Consider the following 17,690-nt stretch of genomic DNA (forward strand, 5'->3'; position numbering starts at 1 on the left):
AATGAATGAATGAATGAATGCTAATAAATAAATAAATAAATAAATAAATAAATAAATAAATAAATAAATAAGAAGCAAGCTTCCATCTGCACAAGACTGGGCCCATTGCCAGGCGGTGGTGGCATACGCCTTTAATCCCAGCACTCGGGAGGCAGAGGCAGGCGGATCTCTATGAGTTCGAGACCAGCCTGGTCTACAAGAGCTAGCTCCAGGACAGGCTCTAAAGCTGCAGAGAAACCCTGTCTCGAAAACAAAACAAACAATTTTTCATCTGAGACAGGATTCCATTGAGTTTCTTGAACTGCTAGTGATCCTCCTGCCTTGGGTTCTTGTGTAGGTAGGATTACAGGCCTACACCACCACACCTGACTTTTATTTATTTTTTTCTGACAGCCTCTCAGTGTAGCCAAGGCAGTCTTTTGACTCCTCTGTAATATGAACATTATCCCTGGCTCATTCCCAGCCCTCATATTCCTATATTGTAATCTGTTTTTTAAATAGTAACAAAATTTATTTTCAAAATGTTAGCTTTATAAGATGTTGCTATGAGGGCCAGAGAGATTGCTCAGTAGGTAAAATGCTAGCTGCACACTTCTGACAACATGAGCTTAGTCCTCAGAACCCATTTAAAAAGCTAGGCGGACACACATCTGTAATAACAACGACCTTCCTACAGTGAGAGGGGAGGTGGGGGCAAGAGACTCTCTCTGAAGCTCAGAGACCAGCTAGTGTGGCATATGTAGCGCAGCAGAAGCGAGAGAGACCTTGTCTCAAAGTGGAAGGAGAGACATAGCTCCAGAATGTTGTCCCTGACCTCCACATGCATGCGGTGGTGCACATGTACATGCATACATGCACCCACATGCCTAATAAGTAAACAAACAGAAGATGTGGCTATAAACAAGACTGGATGGCCTCTTGCCTAGAGGAGCGCTGTGTGTTTGGGGGATTGTCTTAGGGTTTCTGCTGCTGTGAAGAGACACCATGATCATGGCAACTCTTATAAAGAAAATGTTTAATTGAGGTGGTAGCTTACAGTTTCAAAGAGTTGTCCATTGTCATCATGGTAGAGAGCATGGCATCTGGGAGTATGGTGAGACATGGTGCTGGAGAAGGAGCTGAAAATTCTACATCTTGGTCCAAAGGCAATTGAGACACTGGGTGTGGCTCGAACATATATGAGACCTTAAAGCCCACCTTCACAGTAACACACTTCCTCCAACAAAGGCATACCTCCCAATAGTGCCATTCCCCATGAGCGTATGGGGACAATTACATTCAAACTACCAAAGTGTAAAGACTAACTTTTAGCTAAAGCTTGAAAGCCTAACTTTTAAAAATTAACTTTTACCATTAGTCATATAGATATACATAATGATATAATGTGTAATAATATGTATATATAATGTAATAAGTAAATATAGAATGTATTCAAGTTACATGTAGCGTTCAGTACACTGAGATCTTACTGAATAAGAGATCTTACTCAATAAGTCTTACTGAAATCCCTAATGCATTAAACAAAAATTAATCTGTCATGTGCAATTAATTGGCTGCAGATGGCAAGGACTCATGCTTTGTTTTGTACCTTGCCTTTCATCTGGTCTCTGATATTAACTCAAAAGTCCTTGGTTGTTCTAAGTATTGCCTAGAAATCTATAACATAATTAAGACTCAAAAAACAACATTTTCTTCACATAGTAATTAGCTAAGACATCGATACAAGGCTGAGGGTGTAGTTCAGTGCGAAAGTGTTTGGTCTAATATGCATGAGGCTCTGGGTCCAATCCCCAGGAACTGAGAAAAAAAAATGTAGCAATAGCATAGCTCCACCATGTTATCCTGTGTGACGCATAAAGAGGTTAAATTCAAAGCGGTAATCATGTTTACTGTTCCCTGTCCAGGAGAAGATGGGCGGCTGGCGTATGAACAGTTAGACAAATTCCCTCGAGACTGTGTTAAAGTCGGAGGTCGTCATGGAACTGAAGTTGCCACAGCCTTCTGAATCTCACGCTAGCACTGCCTGACTGCTGTCCTAATGCCAGGCCCTTGTCACGAGGGTGCTGCCATGTGGCCGGAGGGCACCTGGGAACTTGCAGATTACTGCCGCTGTTGCCGGTGTAGAGACCTCTAAGTCCAATTGCGCTGTGCTCCTTTTCCTCGGCCCACAGAACAGGGCTGTGTGTAACTCACCAGACGACATCGTAGCTGTGTCTTGACACTTCAAAGCCCGTCTTACTTCACTGTGGGATTTGGAAACAGCCATCTTTGCCCCTGTTGGGAAGTTCATCTGTAAGCTCGAACTCTTGAGGCGCTCTTTGGATAAGTATCGTATGCCTTGCCCCTTTTCTGCTGTGTTCTCAGGGTGCTGTGGTCCTTTAGCTCCCTACTTTTACGTTGAAAACAAAGCACAAAAAGAAATTTCAGATAAAAGTTTTCTTAGAGAGCCTGAGAAAATGATCCGTTCTAAGAGGCTAAGGTTTGGAGCTAAGGCTGTAGTTCCCTTGGCAGAGTGCTTGCCCAGCGTGCATGGAGCCTGGGCTCATCTCCAGCACCGCATAGGCTGGATGTGCTACTTGCAGAAGCTCAGTGCTCCAAAACTGGAGGATGTAGGATCAGAAGTTCAAAGTCATCCTCAACTACCTAGGGAGTTCCAGGACAACCTGGGATACATGAAGCCATGGTGGGAGGTGGAATCTAAGTTTTATATCTTAGCTTTTTATAGTTCCTACTATTCGTTTCATTTTTCCATCCTGAGAATTTCCACATCATCTATCCATATGGCTTAAAAGATTAATTGAAAAGTACTGCTTCATTAAGATCATACCTATCCTACTAGGAATAAACAGAAGCCTTGAAGCTCAGGCTTTTGTTCTTTAACAAGAGCCATCTTTAGTGCACTCCTGATTTTTTTTTTTATTGTTATTTGGTTTTTGTTTTATCTTGAGACAGAGTCTCCCTATTGCAGTACTGACTGGCCTGGAACTCGATATATAGACCAGGCTGACCTTAAACCTGCAGCAATTCTCTAGCCTCTGCCTCCAGAGCTGGAATTTTAGACTCAAGCCACGAGGCCTGGTTCCACATGTGTACTTTTTCCCTAATACAAACCCCATGTGTACTTTTACCTAAAACAGATACAAACCCCAGCAGTGTAGATTCAAAAAAAAACGTGCTGTTCTTTCAGGCGGGAACCTAGACTTTGGATGAGTCCTAACTGGGTGGAATAGTGGGGTACCGGAAGTGGCAAGGAGCCTGGGAAGCGCCTGGCCTTGAGAAATGGAAACTGCTCCACAGCTTCATCTGTGGCTCAGAGCCAGGGTAGAGATTCAGCCACTCACTGTGGAAGGGGAGGGTAATGCCAAGACATCACAGCAAAATGTGTGAGTGCAATTTAAACTGTATCCTGGATGTGTTTGTATGAAATCCCAATTAGATATAGTTTCAATATATACATTTTAGTGAGACTTTGAAAAGGGGTCATTTCATTTTAAAGTGAAGGTTGTTTGCCAGGCTTCTGGCAACATATTCTTTCAACTGTGAAGCTCCACTGTACATATTTGTATATTTGTAAATAGTATATATATATATATATATATGCATATATCCTTCATTTAAAACTGTACAGTTATAGTATGTATAGGCTATAGCCTTTGTTAAATGGTCGAAATGTCTCTTTTATAGGAAGTCAAATCACAGCTATCACAGGGATTTCGTGTGATTTGTTTGGAATTTTAAACTTTGACTATTGCATGGATAATTGATTTCACATCCTTTTATTCACCTCTGTGTTTAGTTTTGGTTGGGGAAGTGCTCTTAGTTTTGTGCTATTTGTATTCATCACTCTTTCAATCATGTAAGTCAAAATAAAAATTATTTTTAATTACTAGTCTAATGTAGAATCTGATATATATTTTTAATTTTTTATCTATTATTATGTGTGTGCATAATGTTGCATGGGGGGCAAAGGAGAACTTTGTAGAGTTTGGTCTCTGTCCACCTTTTCGAAGGCTCCCAGAAGCAAGCTCGGATTATCAGGCTTGCATAGCCAAGGCCTTTACTCACTGAGCCATTCCGTGCTCCTTGTCTATTTTCTATATTCCCTTCTTTTAAAAAAAAAACAGAATTTTTAAATTTTATTTATTTATTTAGTATATATACAATGTTCTGCCTGCATGTATGCCTGCCCGCCAGAAGAGGGCACCAGATCTCATAGATGGTTGTGAGCCACCATGTGGTTGCTGGGAATTGAACTCAGGACCTCTGAAAGAGCAGCCAGTGCTCTTAACCTCTGAGCCATCTCTCCAGCCCCATATTCGCTTCTTGAGGTAATATTTATACACCACCCCTCACTATCCACTTGAGTTTATTTTTCTGAAGTGAAAATCCTAAGGGAATTCTGTATCCTGATGTAAGTAGTAGACTAAGTACACAGGAGGAAAGCAACTGTTTAAAACATCTTCCGAGCCACCTTTAATCCCAGAATTTGGAAGGCAGAGGGGTCTCTGTGAATTCAAGGCCAGCCTACAAGAGCTAGCTTCAGGACAGCTAGGGCTGTTACACAGAGAAATCTCATCTTGAAAAGCCAAAATAAATAAATAAATAGAAATTAAAAACAACAACAAAAACCCATAAAACATCTTCCCAACACTCATGAGGCAGAGGCAGAGGCAGGTGAATCCCAGAGTTTGAGGCCACCCTGATTTACAGAGTGAGTGCCTGGACTACACAGAGAAACCCTGTCTCGAAAAATAACAACAAAAACAGACAAACAAAAAACTAAAATTCTTCAAACTGAACCAGCAGCCCTCCCTCCTGTCTTTCCCGAGTGGTAAAGATGCCCACCAAAACCACACAGTGTGTAGCTCTTGAAACCAGCCATTCAGTAAGTTCAAGGTCTTAACTTGTGAATGTCCTCGCCAGACCTTTGTCCATTCTGCATTGTTCTGCCCCCTCCTCTGTACTAAGTATAGGGTCACTGTATATACTTGTGGTTTCTTTTCCCAATTTTTAAAAAGATTATTCATTTATTTGTATGTGTGTGTGTGTGTGTGTGTGGTGTGTGTGTGTGTGTGTAAGTATATGCATACGTATGTGTTGGGCTTTGCACTTGTGCACACACAGAAGCCAGGATAAATCAGATGACCTCTGTCTGTCTCTGCCTATTCCTTTGAGGGTCTGTCTGAATCTGGGGTTTGTATTCATATGTCTATGTAGGATGCCCTGCTGGGATCTGAACTCTGGTCCTCACGATTTCATAGCAAGTGCTCCTAACAGCTGAACCATCTCTCCAGCCAATCCCCTTCCTACCCCACCACACTTTGAGACAAGGTCTTCATGGCGAAGGATGCCCTTGAACTCATTATGCAGCTGATAATGGCCTCAGTGCAGGCTTCCACTGAGATTTCAGAAGGAAAGCCTGAAAGCCAGGCTTGTGTGGCCGGTTAGGAGTTCTGCAAGTGGTGCCCACCCACCCCCACCAGGAGGGCAATGCATGAGGCCACACTGAGTGAAGCCAAGGCTGTGACAGAAGAACTTATGGCCAGAATGTGGAGTGCCTGCCCAGGAAGTTGCAACTGTGAACAGAGCCAGCCTGAGGGAGCCATCACGTGGCCTGCAGTTAGCAAGGCTTTTTTGGAGCTCACAGCACAGTGTCCAGTATGACGTCATGTTTTCTCGGCCGGGGTTTCGTTTTACGTTCACTTTTGTCTGATCCTTCCCTCCAGTGCTGGCTCCTTCCCTTCTGGAATGGGAATGTTTACCCTGTGCCATTGTGTCGTGGGTTTACAATGAAGTTCGGCTGGGGTCTCACGCCCAGCTTGGACATCTGTGCAGTAGAACAACTGTCAACACTCTCGGACTCTCGGAGATGAGCTAAATACATACTTTCCCGGGAGAATGGGCGTGGAGGATCCCGAAAAGAAGTTGCACTTTAGCAGGGCGGTGGTGGCGCACGCCTTTAATCCCAGCACTCGGGAGGCAGAGGCAGGTGGATCTCTGTGAGTTCGAGGCCAGCCTGGTCTACAAGAGCTAGTTCCAGGACAGGCTCTAAAAAAGCTGCAGAGAAACCCTGTCTCAAAAAACCAAAAAAAGAAAAAATAAAAAAAAAAGAAAAAGAAGTTGCACTTTACGCTCAACCTTCTCCAAAGGCTGCTCAACGGGTCAGAAATACAGCAGCTGGGGGAAGGTTGGGATGTTGCAGGTCTAGAACCTCATTATAAATTGCCTAGGGCTAGGTCTGCCCCCTCCGTAGCCGTTTGTTGTTGCCTCTGTGTGTGACCTAACATCTTGGTGACTCATAGGTCTTTGGGCAGTGTATGAACAGACCCTTAGCTTCTACCAACCCAAAAACTAAGGATGTCACCAGAGACATGAGGGTGCACAGAGGAGCTGTCACCCACCCACCTGATGTTCCTACCACATTATTTGAAAAGTGTGTTGATTTCTGACCTCCTCAGCTCTGTTACTATAAAAAATTTCACAAGACTGGTATTTGGGGTAACCTAAATCTGTGTCCTCATATTTAGCCATGGTCTCTCATATTTAGCCCCAAAATAAACTCTCTCTTTTCCCCTTTGAGATGATAGCTCGTGGTTTTTAGTCTTACCTCATGTGCTAAAGGCTTCGTCCTCAACCTATGGTGCTACTGGAAGGTAATAGAATTAGAAGTGGAGAATCGTAGGAAGGTGTTAGGTCACTGTGTGGGGCATGCCCTGAAGAGGTACTAGGACCTTGCCCCTTCTTGTTCTCTTTGCTTCTTGGTCACCATAAAATGAACCGCTTCACTGCATCACATGCTCCCTGCCATGGTCTACCTTTCTATAGGATCAAACAGGAGGCAAGACATGATGACGCACACCTTTAATTCCAGAATTCAAGAGGCAGAGGCAGACAGATCTCTATGAGTTTGGGGCCAGCCTGATCTACATAGTAAGTTCCAGAACAGCCAGGGATATGTAGAGAGACCCTGTCTCAAAATCAAAAAAGGCAAGACAGCCCTCTGACTCAGCTGACTGCGGACTTGACCTCCCAAACTGCGAGTTAGCACTTCCTTCTTGAAACTGTTCATCTCAGACAATGTTGTCACTCACAGCAGTGGAGGACCACTTACTGGGAGCCTAGAAACCAGGTCCTCCAACTTCCAGAGCACTCAGCAACACTTGCTGCATAGTTGCCGTGACTGGCATGGAAGCCAGGGACTGGGCACCAGACGCACAGCAGTAAGGACAAAAGACATAACGATGTCTGCCCTTATAAGACTCATTGTCTGGCAAAGGAAAGATAATCAGGCCAAAAAGGAAAAAAAAATCAATGATTGTAAAAGATTGGGTTGGGGATGGGGACTGTCTATTGCTGTGAAGAGACACCTTGACCGTGGCTCATGTACAGTTTCAGAGCTTCAGTCTATTATTGTCATGACAGGGAGCATGACAGTGTGCAGGCAGATGTGGTGCGGGAGCTGAAAGTGCTACATCTTGCAAGCATCAGGAAGTCAACTGAAAGTCACGTGGAGGGAAGCTTGAGCGAGAGAGACCTCAAAGCCTGCCCCACACACTTCCTCCAACAAGGCCACACCTCCTAATAGTGCCATTCCTGTTAGGGCCATATTCTGTCAAAACACCACAAGGACATATCCCTGCATTAGAGCAAATGTCGAGCGAGCTTGAGGCTCTGAGCTTAAACTCCAGCTCCAAAGGAGGGAAAATGTTAGGTTGCAAATTTAAAGGCTGGGAAAAGCCTATAAAGTATGTGGTTGAAAACTGAACAAAGAAACCACGTAGAGTATCGCTGGAAAGAATATTCCAGGGGGCTGGAGAGATGGTTCAGTGGTCAAGAGTTCCACTGTTCTTCCAGAGGATCTGGAAGTACTCACACGGCAGTTCGCAAAGGTCTAATGCCCTCTTCTGGCCTCTGTGGGTACCAGGCACACATATGATGCACAGGCATACAGACAAAGCATCCCTACACATAAAATAAAAACAAATGTTTTTTTTAAGGAAATATTCCAGAGGCAAGAAATACAAGCCTTTGAAAAAGTGCCATGTTTGGTGGTTTGAATTTTCTATGCTCTTTACATCCATATACAAGCTCATATAACTGAAGTACACAGTCAGGAACATTTTATGATGTATGGGATATGTTTTGAAAATAGAGCCAAGAGAAATTGTCAGGAAGTTGGAAATGAAATAGGAAACAGGCTAAGAATGAGTTCAAATATTTTAGGCTGAACAACAAACTGAAAATATGGAATATCGACAGAAAACCCTAGAGCAAGAAGGAGGAAACCCAGGAATTATTTTAGACATGATAAAGTTTATATCCGAAGAGCAAGATGGTGATTTAATATGAGTCTGGAAGTCAAGTGAGAAATCCTATTATAAATGTAAAATTGTGGGAGTCTGAGGCAAGTGGATAAGCAAATCTCTATGTGTTGGGGCTGAGAGATGGCTCAGAGGTTAAGAGCACTGACTGTTCTTCCAGAGGTCCTGAGTTCAATTCCCAGCAACCACATGGTGGCTCATAGCCATCTATAATGAGATCTGGTGCCCTCTTCTGGCCTGCAAGGATGCAGGCAGAAAAAAATCTCTGTGTTTGAGGCCTGCCTGATCGACGACATAGTGAGTAGGGTAGTGAGTAGGCCATTCAAGGCTACAGAATGAGATTGTCTAACAAAGGAACTATAGACACACACACAATTGAGCACCAGAGCATAAGTCCAGTACTTGGTGGACTGACACAGAAAAATCTAGATCTCTGGGGTTGAGCTGGAGAGTTGGCTCAGTAGCTAAGAGGACATACTGCCTTCCAGAGCACTTCAGTTCCCAGCACCCAAGCCAAGCAGCTCACAAACCCCTGTGAATTCTAGGTCCAGGGGAACGCAGTTTCCTCTTCTAGCCCTTAAGAGCACTCATGCTCATACACAGACACATGCACACGCACACCCAAACACATATCCACTGCACTGCACACACTGTGTCAGGATCAATTACACGAGGACATAGTCCTGTCAGTCAACCATCACTCAACCCCCATCAGTGGATGTATATGTTGGGTTTGGGGTTGTTTGTTTTGTTTCATCTTGTGGTTGGTTTTTTGTTTGTTTTTTGGTTTTGTTTTGTTTTGTGAGACAAGGTTTCCAATAGCTCCGTCTGCCTCTGAGTCACCACTTTTGCAGTCTATACTTCAAAGACTTAGTTTACTTTTAATTATGTGTGTGTGGGTGAGTGTGTGGTGGAATTTATGTTCATGTGCCTGTGGGTGCCTGAAGACTGTTAAACAAACAAACAAACCAAAAACAATCTTTAGGGGCTAGAGAGAGGGCTCAGTGGTTGAGCGCACTCATTCTTGCAGAGGACCTGGATTCAATTCAGAGAACCCACATGGCAGCTCCCAATCATCCAAAACTCCAGGTAATCCACTGCCCTCTTCTGACTTCCAAGGGTACCGGGCACACACGTGGTGTACAGACACACATACGGGCCAAACAGCTATACACATAAAATAAAGGAAATCCATCTCTTAAAAAATGTTAGATTGGGTTTGACTGAAGAACAGTCATCATCCTCTGGCCTAGTGCCTCTGGGATCCAATGACTCTGGGTTCTGCAGGCACCTGCACACCCCTGTACATAACCCCCACCCCCACCACACACATACACATAAAAAAAGAAAACTACGTCTTTGAAATACATACTGCAAGCCAGGTGGTGGTGGCACATGCCTTTAATCCCAGCACTGTGGAGGCAAAGGCAGGCGGATCTCTGTGAGTTCGAGGCCAGCCTGGTCTACAAGAGACAGGACAGGCTCCAAAGCTGCAGAGAAACCCTGTCTCAAAAAAAGAAAGAAAGAGAGAGAGAGAGAGAGAGAAAGAAAGAAAAGAAAAAATATATATACTGCAAAGACAGTGAATGAGGCAAACTGAGTTATATGAGACCTTGTCTCAAAATGTGTGTATAGTGGTATATTATTTGTGTTCTATTAAATAAAGCTTGCCTGAAGATCAGAGGGCAAAGTAGCCATATAGGCCAGGGAGTGGTGGCACACACTTTTAATCTCAGGACTTGGGAGACAGTGGCAGACAGATTTCTTGTGAGTTCAAGGCCACCCTGGACTTACAAGATTGAATCTGTCTAAGAGAAAGGGAGTTCACACAAAGGTGATCCCAGCCTTAGGGAACAATATGGCTGGGCAGAGAGAGAATATAAAGACAGGAACTCAGTGAAGTGTGGAGTCTGAGGTTGATGATGAACACTGCACGATCGCCCCTTTGTTTGTCTGAGCCTTAGTAGAGGTAAGATCTCTCTAATGTCATGGCTGCTTTGCTTTTCTGATCTTCAGCTTGAACCCCAGTATCTGTCTCTGGGTTTTATTATTTGTGCTGTGTGTGTGTGTGTGTGTGTGTGTGTGTGTGTGTTTTGACTGGGCATCAGGAAGTAAGTATGTCCTTGTATGATCCTGATGCAGTGGTATGCTCTTGTGGGAGGCTGATACTGGGGAATCCCTTGAGCTCAGGAGTTAAGGTGAGGCTAGGAAAAGTGGCAATAACCTGTCTGCAAACAACACAAGCAGATAAAACTGAGCGTGTTCAGGACATAGAAGTCATTTAAAGCCAAGATATTGACTTTTTCGGTCTATCCTGAGGAAAGACAGAGGAGTGCATAGACTCAAAAGTTATTTGTTTTGGTTTTTTACGACAGGTTCTTACTATATAGCCCAGCTTAGCTTCAAATTCACAAGTCTTCTGCCTCAGCTCCCCAGATGCTCTAATGATAGGTATATGTCACCACATTTAGCTGACAGGTTTTTGTTTGCTTTTTTTTTTTTTTAATGAAGCCTAGGTGCTTGTATCCTGAGATCCAGTTGCCATGGAAAATGTACTAAGGCAAGGGAAGAACTGAAGAGCAGTATCTTTTAGGGGACTGGGAGAAGTTAGTTGAAAGGTACACAAGCTGGACACCCACAGGCACAAGAGAAGAGAATACGGGAGCACAGAAGAATGGTAGATACGGTGTGGGGTGACAGATGGCTCCCAACTTTGTCATCAAAACAGGGTAAGTCTACAGTGTAAGGAAAAACAAGCACCAGAGCCTTGAGATACCCAGTGCAAGTTCCAGGAGAAGCCACTTAGAAGTTAAGGTGGCTGTCCAAGAAGAGAGTCCCCAGTGAGCCCAGCACAAGACATGGAGCAAAGACAGTGTGTTGGGAGGAGAAAACAGCTTCCCTTGGGGGTTTGTGTCCCCAGAGAAACAAACATCACTTGTTCTTGTTCTATTCCTAAAGGGCCTCGAATGCCAGGCCCAGGAACCTCAGTGTTTATTGTTGGGTTCTACCGTATTCCGTTCTGTCTTGTTGCCAGGCGCTACATTCCAGCGCTGCTATCAACTCCAGCCCCGCCTGTGCATGTGAGCATCAATGGCCTTCTACAGCAAAATCCTTCCTTTTCGTGATAGGATTTGTAAATGGATCCACCTGTTCTTCGAGACGCTGCGTAAGCACCTCAGGTGGCTCTGGAGAACTGTTAAGAGCTATTTTATTAAGACCCAGGAGGTAGAGCAGCCAATCTCTGCAGGTGACTGCATTTTTCACAGAGAGAAAATTGTGGAACTTGGCAACACACTGAAGAATACACATCTATCCCTTGAAAAAAGAGCTCTGGCTGCCCAGAAAATTGGACTACTGGCCTTCACAGGTACTGCTTCGCTGCTGTGCTAACATAGCTGCTTTATAATCTCCTTCTGCTTGTTAGAACACTGCAGTTTAGAAGGGATGATGATGATGATGATGATGATGATGATGATGATGATGATGATGATGATGATGATGATGATGATGCCCTGGCTGTCCTGGAACTGTAGACCAGGCATATATTCTGTTTTCAACACCAACCAAGATCTCTCAAGTTTGATTTTAGATTCCAACAAGGTACTAACTAAAAGGGCATGGGATAAAGAGTACTCTGACAGAAATTTCTAGCACCTGAAGCTCTGTTCTTGGACTTCTCTATATCTGACTGCCTCTGTCTCCTGACTGCTGGTATGCCCCCACTGCCTGGTCTCCATGACTAACTCTGATCCTCAGACAAGCTTTATTTGTTAAAGTACAGTATGGTCCTCTTATAATGACTTGGCTTTTCCTCCAGAAAGGGAACATCTAGGGAGCTGAGCCTGCCTCGTGTGATCCCCAGCACAAATAGTTCCTTCACAGAGCAGGGGGAATAGCTGAGGTTCCTGCCTCTCTAGTTTTGTTTATTCAATGAATATGGATAAGGACTCTTATATTTCCCCTCATGGATATCATTCTTTGAAGATTTGACCCCTCAAATTACACCTAAGGAATTTATTTTCCCACTTAAAATTAAAGCACTCAGCCCTCCTAGCCAGAAACTTTTTTTTTGTCTTGAGAAAGGGTCTCAGGTGGTCCAGGTCGGAAGACCTTACACTTCCTGTCTTTCTGCCTCTATCTGAGAATATAGCTGGTCCTGGGATTGAATCCAAGGTCTCATGCATGCTAGGCAAGCACTCTGAGAACTGAGCTATATTCTCAGCCTCAGAACATATTATTTTATTAGGATATTATCAAAAAGATTAAATAAAAATTTATATATTTTTTAAAATTCATTAGGGAATTTGAATTGGTTGGACTTGGTAGTCATTAGGGCCATGTGGTCTCACCTTTTACTAGTATAATTATTAGCTTTCTTTCTTTCTTTTTCTTTTTTTTGGGGGGGGGGGTTGAGACAGGGTTTCTCTGTGTAAAAGCCCTAGCTGTCCTGGAACTAGCTCTTCTAAATCAGGCTGCCCTCAAACTCACAGAGATTCGCCTACCTCTGCCTCCTGAGTGCTGGGATTAAAGGTGTGAGCCACCACTGCCTGGTTCATTAGCTTTCTTAGTAACTGTTTTTGTTTGTTTTGTTCTGTTTTCTTGAGACAGGCTCTCTCTATTATGTAGCTCTGGTTGTCCTGGAACTTGAATGTAGACCAGGCTGGCCTTGAACTCAAAGAGATCCATCTGCTTTCGTCTCCTAAATGTTGGGATTAAAGGTATGTGCCACCATGCCTAGTTCTTCATAAGTATTTTAGGAGTATAAATTCTTATTGATTTTTTTTCAAATACATTTTTTGTATGTAATAAAGCCTTTTCTATTTGAAAAAGGGATTTGAGATGAGAGTCTTATTTTGTAGCTTTGGCTGTCATGGAATCACTGTGTAAATCAGGCTACCCTCAGACCTGAACAGACTTTCCTGTTTCTGCCTTCCAAACTGGGATTACAGATGTGTGCCACCACACTTGGCTGTGTGTAATATACTTTATAAACTATAAAAATAAAATATTTGGTACTTATATTCTTCATCAAAACTCTATCACAAAACCAGGCGTGGTAGCACATGCCTTTAATCCCAGTACTTGGGAGGCAGAGGCAGGGGATCTCTGATTTTGAGGCTAGCCTAGTCTACAGAATGTATCCCAGGATAGCCAGAGATACACAGAGAAACCCTGTCTCAAAAAGAAAGAGAAAGGGAGGGAGGGAGGGAGAAAGGGAGGGAGGGAGAGAGGGAGGGAGGGAGGGAGGAAGGAAGGGAGGGAGGGAGGGAGGAAAACAGAATCTAGGACTAGGCTGGGTTGATGACCTAACGGGGAAAACACTTATACATCAACATTGGTCTTGAATCTGGGAAAGAGTTGGGAGTAAGAAATGTACAAGAGGGGCTGGAGAGGTGGCTCAGTGTTTAGGAGGACTGGCTGCTCAGTCAGAGGACCTGGTTCAATTCCCAGCACCCACATGACAGCTCACAGCTGTCTGGAACCCCGAGATCTGAAACCCTCCCACAGACATACATGCCAATGCACAGTTTTAAAAAGTTAGAAATGTACAAGAACAGCTCAGCCATTTATCATTCCCAAACATTCTTCTTCATTGCTCAGCCTTTGCATTCCCTCTGTGCTCTGACCCTCTCGGATTCACAGACTCCCTCCAGTACAAAGACAGAAGTTTGCTAAGCAAACACATCCAGATTATACCATTTGGATATCTTCCCACCTCCATCCACACAGCAGAACCAAGGAAGGAGCCTCAGTGGGCAGTGCCCTTCCCTTGCATCCCACATGACTCCTCGGGTCCTCAGTTTCCACAGTGACACAGAAACAGAAAAGTTAACAAGTCCACATGTCACCAATGCCTACCAGAATATGAACCTGGGTCTGGGGGTATAGTGAGGCCCTGAATTCAATCCCCAGAACCAAAACGAACAGAATGACAGAGGAAATGGAGGCTGAGGAGGTAGCTCACTCAGTAAAATGCTTACTTTGTAAACACGAGGACATGAGTTTGAGCCCTAGAATCCACATAAAGAGTTCAAATCCACATTTGAACTGGAGAGGTGGCAACGGATGGGTTGCCAGTCAGTCAAGGTAGTCTATTTGTAGAGTTCTAGGTCAGAGAGAGACCTGATCACAAAAGTGTTAAAAGTATATAGCCCAGTGTGGTAGCTCACATCTTTAATCCCACCAAGGAGGCAGAGAGAAGCAGATCTCTTGAGGTGGAGGCCAGCCTGATCTACAAAGTGAGTTCTAGGACAGGCAGGGCTACACAAAGGGATGATGTCTGAGGCTGTCTCCTAACTTCAAGCATACACATACATACACACAGGCATCCCCATGTATGTATGTATACACACACACACACACACACACACACACAAAGAATAACATACAGGGGCCTCTGAAATCTTACCAGCTGTATTCACTATACACTTCTAGAAACGAAAATGCTTGTCTTGCAGGAGGCCTGAGTGCTGCCCAGTTTGCCAACGAGTACATGAAAGAAGTCGCTTCCTTGCTACAGACTGAAAAAGTGATGTCGTCGAAGACGAAGATCCTGCTGCTCCAGAGCGTGGCGTGCTGGTGCTACTTAAACCCTGCCAGCCAGAAGAGAGCCAAACAGCTGCAGTTCATTCCCATCTTCATCACTTTCTTCGAGACTCCTTTCCACTCCACCATCAAGAGTGAGGTAAAAAGCCACCGCCTCGTGCAGTTTTGGATATGCTATGCCCTCTCTGCCATGACCTGTAACAACTTAGCCATCATGAAGGAGCTGCGCTCGTACAGCTCTCTAAAATACCACCTGCAGATATTGGCAATGGAGAACTGGTCTGGGTGGTCGGAAAATTTTGCCGAGGTCTTATATTTCCTAATAGGTTTTCACAGAAATTAATTTATTTTCAATCCGGTTACATGATCCAGCTATCTGTGCCATCGCATTACCCTGGGAACTTGCAATAAAGAATAAAATCCATGTGGTGTTCTACATTGTTGTCTTCTGCAGTTAAAAAGTCCTGTGCATGGGCTGAGGAGATGGTTCAACGGCGAAAGTACTTGTTGTGCATGCCCGAGGACAAAAGTTTTGGTCCCCCAGAATACACCTAAAGGCTCTGTGGGTGTTGGTACCCAACACGTGGTCCCAGCCGTGGAGGGTGGGCAGTGATGAGGGAAGACACACTAGGCCAACCTCAGACCTATACACATGCACCACACACGAACAAACATGTATGCACACACAGTCTTATGTAGACATTCATGCAGTGTGTCAACTGTAATCATAAAACCTCTGAACAGTGCCACTGCTTAATATGAATTTATAGGTCTGGGGCTTCTTGAGCTCACACAAGTGTAATCTCTCCCATTAGGAAACAAAGATGTTAAATCACCCAGGTTTGTAATCCCAACTCAGCTAAGTGGAGGCAGGAGAGTTATGAGTTCACAACTAGCCTGGGTAACACAAAGAGACCCATTCTCCTGGGCTTAAGGCCAACCTGCTCTGTAGAGTGAGTTCCTGGACAGCCAGAGCTACAAAAAAAAAAAAAAAAAAAAAAAAAAAAAAAAAAAAAAAAAAAAAAAAAAAACAACAACCCTATCTCAAAAAACCAAGAGAGAGACCCTATTCTCAAAACATTAATTAATGATTAGAAAAAGACTGGCCAAGTGTGGTAGAGCAAACATTTAATAACAGCACTTAGGAGGCAGACCTCTGTAGTTTGAAGCCAGTCGGTCTTGTCTACATATTGAATAACAGACCAGCCTGAGCTATACAGTGATACCCTGTCCTTTTGTTTTGTTTTGTTTTGTTTTTGTTTTTCGAGACAGGGTTTCTCTGTGGCTTTGGAGCCTGTCCTGGAACTAGCTCTTGTAGACCAGGCTGGTCTCGAACTCACAGAGATCCGCCTGCCTCTGCCTCCCGAGTGCTGGGATTAAAGGCGTGCGCCACCACCGCCCGGCAGTGATACTCTGTCTAAAAAAAAAAAAAAAAAGAAAGAAAGAAAGAAAGAAAGAAAGAAAGAAAGAAAGAAAGAAAGAAAGAAAGAGAAAAAAGGTTGGGTGGGGTGTCAGGGAGGGCAGCTGGAGAAATGTTTCAGTGTGGATAAAGAGCTTTGCCACACAAGTATAAGACCTGAGTTTGAATCCCCAGAATCCACCTAAAGCTGAACATGGTAGAATGTGCTTGTAATCCAGTATTGTTATGGCAACATGAGAGGCAGAGACAGGAGAATCTCTGAAGAGACCCTGTCTCAAACAAGGTAGGTGAGGACTGACCCCTAAGACTGTCCTCTGACCTCCACATGTCCCCTGCAACACTTACTCATCAATACTATCACATACAAACACATGCACACACACATCATAGACACACACATCATAGACACACACATCATAGACACACACATCATAGATGACATACACACATCATAGACACACACACATCATAGACACACATACATCATAGACACACACACATCATAGACACACACACATCATAGACACACACACATCATAGACACACATACATCATAGACACACACACATCATAGACACACACATCATAGACACACACACATCATAGACACACATACATCATAGATGACATACACACATCATAGACACACACACATCATAGACACACATACATCATAGACACACACACATCATAGACACACACATCATAGACACACACACATCATAGACACACATACATCATAGATGACATACACACATCATAGACACACACACATCATAGACACACATACATCATAGACACACACACATCATAGACACACACACATCATAGACACACACATCATAGACACACACACATCATAGACACACACACATCATAGATGACATACACACATCATAGACACACACACATCATAGACACACACACATCATAGACACACACACATCATAGACACACACACATCATAGATGACATACACACATCATAGACACACACACATCATAGACACACACACATCATAGACACACACACATCATAGATGACATACACACATCATAGACACACACACATCATAGACACACACACATCATAGACACACACACATCATAGATGACATACACACATCATAGACACACACACATCATAGACACACATACATCATAGACACACACACATCATAGACACACACACATCATAGACATACACACAAAAATTATTTTTTTAAATGGAAAACAAGATGCAATTAGGCCTGATGGCACACTCCTGTAATCCCTGGTTTAAAGCCAAATGCTACAAGGTGTTAAGGGATAGAAAGATGGCTTAGCAATAAGAATGCTTCCTACTCTTCCAGAAGACTGGGAAAGTGGAGGGCAGAGGATCAGAGTTCAAGGTCATCCTCAGCT

General features: G+C 43.7%; 2 protein-coding genes across 2 annotated transcripts in view; both read left to right on the forward strand.

Moving 5' to 3' along the window:
- The window catches only part of Ripor2 (RHO family interacting cell polarization regulator 2), a 109,920-nt gene extending 106,176 nt beyond the window's left edge, over positions 1 to 3,744 (forward strand). Inside the window, exon 22 of the mRNA XM_038333521.1 lies at positions 1,905 to 3,744. Coding sequence (XP_038189449.1) covers positions 1,905 to 2,005 — 101 coding nt within the window. The 3' untranslated portion in view covers positions 2,006 to 3,744. The remainder of the gene's footprint in view (positions 1 to 1,904) is intronic.
- A 7,667-nt stretch (positions 3,745 to 11,411) lies between these two features.
- Armh2 (armadillo like helical domain containing 2) lies at positions 11,412 to 15,210 on the forward strand. The gene is made up of 2 exons (XM_038334298.1): positions 11,412 to 11,688; positions 14,780 to 15,210. The coding sequence occupies exons 1-2, from the start codon at positions 11,412 to 11,414 to the stop codon at positions 15,208 to 15,210; spliced, it is 708 nt and encodes a 235-aa protein (XP_038190226.1).
- The last annotated feature ends 2,480 nt before the right edge of the window (positions 15,211 to 17,690 follow it).

The sequence above is a fragment of the Arvicola amphibius genome, chromosome 6 (assembly GCF_903992535.2).
Source record: "Arvicola amphibius chromosome 6, mArvAmp1.2, whole genome shotgun sequence".
In the NCBI taxonomy this organism is placed as follows: Eukaryota; Metazoa; Chordata; class Mammalia; order Rodentia; family Cricetidae; genus Arvicola; species Arvicola amphibius.

Bases quoted from the DNA above. Each gene is read 5' to 3' on its own strand.
- Armh2 (XM_038334298.1), top strand. From the start codon at position 11,412: ATGGCCTTCTACAGCAAAATCCTTCCTTTTCGTGATAGGATTTGTAAA. The intron at 11,689-14,779 runs GTACTGCTTCGC...CTTGTCTTGCAG, and splicing joins TGGACTACTGGCCTTCACAG to GAGGCCTGAGTGCTGCCCAG.